Raw genomic sequence first — 6,893 nt, forward strand, 5'->3', positions numbered from 1 at the left:
CGATGAAGATTTTTCAAAATCGATGAACTCTTTCTTCATTTTTGATTTAATTTTTTCCAAAACAGATGAACTTACTTTTTTTTCAAAGTTGATGAATTCTTTTTTCAGTTGTGTTGGATTTTTTTCAAAATCAATTAACTTTTTCAAATTCGTGAACTTTTTTGAAGTTTCTGGACTTTCTTTCAAATGTCATGAACCGTTTTGAATTCAGGATTTTCTATGATTTTTTTGTCAAAAGTCAACGGTTGACCGGTCAACTGGCCGAGAACTCCTATGTGACGCATTCTGCGTCAACTAGGTGCGGCTTCGCACAGGAGTAGCTGACTGGCGGGCTTTGTGGGCCACGAGGCGCGCGTTTCCTGGTTTTGAACTGTTTCTACCACTTCATTGATTCTGCTTCGCGAAGCTGTTCCACTGATTGTTGTCCCTGCTGTTTTCCACTGTTTCTTCTGTTTTCCTTGTATAAACTAAACAATGGTACAGTTTCAACTGTTTCCCAAAGAAACATGAAAGACAAAAGCCTTGAATTTACTAAACAATGGTTGTAGGTTCCATTTTTATGAAACCAGGTGCTGTTCCGATTGATTCAACTAGTTTTTAATTATAAAAAAACATGAAATTTCATTTTACATTTATTACAAAGTGGTACTTCTAAAACTGTCATAAAAGTGGTAAGCTTACATCTTGATGAAATTGAGTGATGATAGTATCACCAAGGCGTCATGAAAGACAAAAAAATGTACATGTCTTATTGCTCGTTTTCATAACTGTTTCAGCTGTTTTCGGACATTGTTTATAGTTGAATGTCTTGGAAGAAACTATCACTAGATCAGCAAGAGAAAAAAAAGATAGCTCTATCGGTAAGGAAACATTTTTCCCATGGAAGTATTCCTTTGAGTTGAATCTTGCAGTGCACTTCCCTTGAAGGTGACAGTATTAATGAGACCCTTGAGAATAGAAAGAAGAATTAGAAGAAACATATACGCGATTAGAAGAAATAAATATCACTGTTCGGTATGAAAGAACAGGCTCTAAGAAAATAACATCTCTTTTGTTTCCATAGGAGAGAAAAAAAATAGAGAACTTACATGTCTCTGCAGGAAAGAAGTTACTAACGGCAGCTGAATTTCATTGTCCTTGCATGTTACAATCTCAAAAAGAAATTTCTGACGTAGAGCTTGTAAATCATCCTACAGTATTTTAACATGTGAACAAATTTTTGGAATATTTTTTGACATAGAGCTTGTAAATTTCATTGTTCACATATTTTTTGGAATATGTGATCAAATTTCGGAAACAGGAAACAATTTTTTGAATTAGTAAAAAATAAACATGTGGACAATTTTTTGAATTTGTAAACAAATTTGGAAACATGAACATTTTTTGAACATGTGAACAAATTTTATGAAAACCGAAAAGTTTGAATTTCCCAAACATTTTTCGGAAATTAAACATTTTTGGAGTTTGTGAACATTTTTATGAAGCATGAACGATTTTAGAATCTTGAGAACAAATTTGGAAGCGCGGATTATTTTTTGAAGCACGAACATTTTTTGAACCTTGAGAACAAATTTTGAAACGAAGAACAATTTTGAAAAATCCTGAACAAATTTGGAAGCATGAACAATTTTGTAAAGCACGAACATTTTTTGTTTCTTGAGAACATATTTTAAAATAGAGAACAATTTTGAAAAATTCCAAACAAATTTGGAAGTGCGAACATTTTTGAGAAACCCTATTTTTGAGGAAAAAACATGAAGGTTGTATGAAACAGCGAACACTTTTAGAAATTGAGAACAAAATTTGTAAAAACTCAACAATTTGAAAAATGCAAACAATTTTTGCAAATGGGAACATTTTTGTAAAGTCTCCCAAAACCCGAACATTTTTCAAATTCGAAAACAAATTTTGGATACTTGAACATTTTTTAAAACTTGGAACATTTTTTGAAACTCCCGAACAGAACTTGAACACATGAACAGTTTTTAAAACTTGCGTACATTTTTTCGAAACTCCCGAACAAAAATTGAAGCATGAACATTTTTTGCAATTTGCGAATAATTTTTTAAATGGAAACATTTATGGAAACTCGCAGCAAAATTTGAAAACATGAACATTTTTTGAATTTGATGAACAAATTTTGAAATTGGATTATTTTTTGAAACTCCCAAGTATAACTTGAAACATGAACAAAAAGAAAATAAAAAGAAAAGAAAAAGGAATTGAAAGATGAAATAAAGAAACAGAAAAACGAAGAAGGAAAAAGAAAAGAAAGAAAAAACTATAAAGAAAAAGCAAACAGAAAAAACCAGTGAAAACCCGGTTCAAGAACCTTCCAGAAGGTTCCCAAAACCGTTCAGGAACCCTCCAGAAGGTTCCCAAAACCGGGACGCTGTAGCTCCTGTGCTATCTCGTGACTGGGCCGGCCCATCTTGATCGCTAGTCGCTCGCTTCTCTGTGTGAAGCCTCGACAACTGGACGCAGCGAGCGTCCAATAGGGTTTTCCCAACTGGCCAGCTGTCGACTGGCCAACCGTGATCGACGGGAGCGAAGGAGGCGATCGAGGCAACCTGGGCCAGCCCAGTTCCCAGCCGCGTGGGCGCACGAACTGCCAACTGGCGCCCATTAGCAGCTCTCGTGTTAACTTTCTCTGACTATTTAAATGCAGAGTTATTTTCTGGCCCAGGCCCATTTCGATCGCTCTACTTTTTTCTAGCCAATAAATAAAAGGCAGGAACCGTCCGAAACATTTCCACAGTTCTTTAATCCCACCTCGATTGGGGAATATCAAGTTATACGGCTTAAGTATGCGTCTACAAATGGTTCCGCTAAGCCGATGATGACTATCCTAGAGACCGACATTCTGAGCGCAGTGTGCGCAGTGAGGAAAATGTCATCAGGAATTAAATAGTCTGAGGCGACTTTTTTTATGCCACCGCTGTCGTATTTGTTTACCCATGTCAAATTTGCTTTCAATGACCATAGAAAAGATAGCCGTTCGAAGCAAAGTACAATGCCAAAACTGCTTTTGAAGGACGGTTTTTAAAAATTCAGAATTCAACAAAAAAACATATTTTTACATTTCAAAAAATACAGGCATACATGAAGGCATAACTCACATGTGTAAATTTACAGGACGAAATACGTTAAAATGAAGGTTGTGCAAAAAAAGGCAATGGCTTTTCAAGACACGCTACTATTCATCCCAAAAGTCCATGATTTTTTTTTCCATAGATCGCATCTCAATGTGTTTTATTCTGAAATTTTATACGCACACACATCACATCATTGTGTACTATACAAAAAAAATTAACCAAAAAGTATGAATTTTGAATTTAAGAAAAAACGGCCTCGAAGGAGGCCGAGCTCCAAAACGCCATTCTCAGTTCAAAGCTCGTATTCCCTCCGTTCCTAAATATAAGTCTTTTTAGACATTTCAAATGAAATACAACATATATTTCAGAGTGTAGATTCACTCATTTTGCTCCGTATGTAGTCACTTGGTGGAATCTCTAGAAAAACTTATATTTAGGAACAGCGGGAGTACATGCCACCAATGAGCCAAAATATGTCTAGATACATCCATTTCTCTGACAAGTATTACCGGACGGAGGAAGTATTAGCTAAATAACCTCTAAGGGGTTGTTTGGATACAGAGAATTAGATGTGAGATTTTAGAAAACGAGTTTTGGGAGGATTTTTAGGAAAACCAGTTTTGATTAGTTATTCTGTTATGGTAAGTATACACAATACCTTGTTTGGATGAGAAAAATAGAAAAAAACTCGATTTTGAGTTCCTCTCAAAACAATTCATGGAGGCACGGTGCTTCGGCTTGCTCTTGGCACCTACACGCACAGCGCTGGACAACCACACCGGCCAGAGGTGCGTGGCCATCGCCGGGGCCACCGGGTGGTCACGCTGCTCGCCTTATCATGCTCTGCTTCGTTCGCCGGTGTCACCCATGTTGCCTCAGGTTCCTATCGAAGAGGCACGTACATGCAGCTCACATAAGGCTACACGGCCTAAAGCACCATGATTGATTCTCAGGCCGGGCACGCATGTAGCAGTAGCACCTAGCTAGCTGCTGGATTGATTCGCCGGTAACACCAGACCACAACACACATGCTAGGGAGGCGCGACGACTACGTACAAGCTGGAGCATATGGACGACGACGGTGGTTGTGAAGCGGCCGATGGACACGACAGCCGCCGGCCGAAGTCCGCGTCCGCCATGGAGGCTCTGGGCTAGATGGAGCATCGCAACCTGCTCCGGCTGCCTGGCCGAGATCGGCAGCGATGTCTTTTGGCTTTGTCAAGCTGCCGTCACGGCCGGCGGAGTTTACCATGACCAGCACGTCGGACTTGGTCGATCTCGTGATGCATGTAGAAAACGCGTTTGTATAAAAACGTCAATTAGTGGTTTTTGTATAAACAGGGTTTTTGAGCTTTTGGAAAACTCAGTTTAGTATATCCACGAGTTAGTTAGACGATCCAAACAATGTTTTAGGTTGTTACACCAGAAATCAGGTTTAAGGAAAACCAGTTCTCTATAATCTAGGTATCCAAACAACCCCTAAAAGCATGGAGATATTATTAGGTTCAGAATGAAAAGAAACTTATGCCAAACGGATGTATCTAGTAATGAAATACATATGGATCCGAAAGATTATTATAATATCGCCATGTTTCTTAGACACCGAATTATTCTGCGTTGTCAGATAAGAAAAATGATGAGAGAAGACGATCAAAACAACTAACCAGCAGCAGACTGTTTAAAGGGCTTCAAAATCTCATTATGTTTCAAGAACTATTTTCATTCAAGTAGAACAGAGAAATTCATTTGAGGGGTAGCCTTAACATCATAATCGCGGTACGTTCTCAAGAATATTTCTATTCAAGCAAATTGTTCTAGAAAGAAATATACTGCCACTGATCTGAATTAATCACCGCAGCCTCTTGTCTTGAATAGAGGTTGCGTCAATTAATTCGGATAGGAGGGAGTACCTTTACTTTTCTTTTGATCCAAGTCCATGATGAATGATGCACTTGACAATAGTTCCCTTTTTAGTGGGAGGCGACAAAGACATGTCATACTACTTGTCGATGCTTGGGTAAAAGCAGAGATTCTGAAGTTGCTACAGAAAGCAAAAGCCTAAAAACTAAAAGATTATGATGATAGTTGGATAATCAATATTAAGCTATATTTCTTTTAGAGCTGATTGGAAGAATGAGCTGGACCAATGGGAGTTTGTGACATAAGGAGAGTATAAACATTACAGATGCACTATATAAAGTATATTGAGAACAACATTATTACATCAGACTCCCTCCGTTTCTAAATATAAGCCCTTACAGATATTTCAATATGGACTACATAGTACATACGGATGTATATAGACATATTTTAGAATGTAGATTCACTCGTTTTGCCTGTTAGGTAGTCCATATTGACATCTCTAAAAGGTCTAATATTTAGGAACGGAGGGAGTATAACATAACATAACATAGAGATGTAATAAACATGTCCTGATTTTAAAAACAAATTTACTACGATTAGGGCATTTTGAAGACCGAGCTCCATGGAGCCCTTTATTTTGAAAATTTCAAAATTCATAAATTTCGATTTCAAAAAATTCTGAAAAAAACAAACATGTATGCAAGGATGTAATGTGTATGTGTGATAAGTTTCAGGATGAATTGCGAGCTGCACAAAAAAAACAAAATCATGGACTTTAAAGATGAACAGTACATATGGTAAAAGGCCCCACATTTGTCTTTTTTGTGTAGCTCACGTTTTAATGTATTTTGACCTGAAAATTTGCACACATGTACATTATGTATCTAGGTGTATCTGTATTTTTTTCCAGAATTTTTGAAACTGAAAATTTTGAATTTTGAAGTTTTCAAATAAAGGCCTCCATGGAGCTCGGTCTCCGTTTGACATTTTCGATTTACTACTCCCTTTGTACATAAATACTAGAATATTTGTGAACAAAGGAAGAATAAAGTAATACGACAGGATTACGAGAAGATGGAAAAGGAACAAAAGAATATGTACCCCTCAGAAGCTAACACGTACCTTAATAGCATATAGTAGTTCTTCCGTACGATTCATACATGTTCCTCTTTCAGTTGATTCCTTGCCGTATTTTGAGCCATCGAGCCTAACAATTAAATCCAAATCTTCCGCTCTTATCATCCTCGAAGTCTATCATAGGAGGAATGGAGAACCATTTAACAGAAAGTGATAGCAAATCTTTTCTATAGCCAAAAATTCCCTGTTTGTTGTGCTTAGACTTTGTGTCAAAATATTGTCTTTTTTGCTCATCCAACAGATAAAGTTCCTATACTTGACACAACTTACATACCTTGGTATATAGTGATCCTTTGGTGTAAGAATCTGCATAGAAAATAAATCAGATCCATAAGAAAGATACCAAGGAGTGAGCAATCCATTTTCATATCCTAGTCCATGTTGCAATTCCTTTCCCCAAATTGATTGTAAATCTGCAGGATATAATTCGGCTAGCTACAGTGTGTGAACCATGTAGTGTTCCACCTCTCCACTAAATCGCAACAGTTCTTGCTTCTGAGATAGGAAAGGAATCATGGTCTAGGGGTACAGCATAACATATGGGACTAAGCACTACCTCCTAGCTCAAACCCCTACAAATTTAACAACTTCTTACCTTAATCCCAAAAAACCTGAGCTCAATAATTCCACGCATACCTACTGGGTTTGGCCAAGCTTCTCGTCAACGAATGCCTACCAGTTGAGAATGTTGTGCTGCTCCAGTGTGAGGTAAGGAATAGATTAGGGGGCAGGTACTGGATTATTGCATAAAGTACACTTTTCATATCACCAGAAAGCAACAATCATGATTATAAAATT

At 37.5% G+C, this 6,893-nt stretch overlaps 1 protein-coding gene across 1 annotated transcript; it reads right to left on the reverse strand.

The window, feature by feature from the left end:
* Window positions 1–581: 581 nt before the first annotated feature.
* Window positions 582–6,363, reverse strand: LOC119361319. The gene is made up of 3 exons (XM_037626590.1): window positions 6,081–6,363; window positions 1,089–1,190; window positions 582–947 (listed from the first exon to the last, which is right to left on the reverse strand). Exons 1-3 carry the CDS (start codon window positions 6,198–6,200, stop codon window positions 855–857), a joined length of 315 nt encoding a protein of 104 aa, XP_037482487.1. The 5' UTR covers window positions 6,201–6,363; the 3' UTR covers window positions 582–854.
* Between the last annotated feature and the right edge of the window lie 530 nt (window positions 6,364–6,893).

This window comes from Triticum dicoccoides, chromosome 1A, assembly GCF_002162155.2.
Source record: "Triticum dicoccoides isolate Atlit2015 ecotype Zavitan chromosome 1A, WEW_v2.0, whole genome shotgun sequence".
NCBI classification, from domain to species: Eukaryota; Viridiplantae; Streptophyta; class Magnoliopsida; order Poales; family Poaceae; genus Triticum; species Triticum dicoccoides.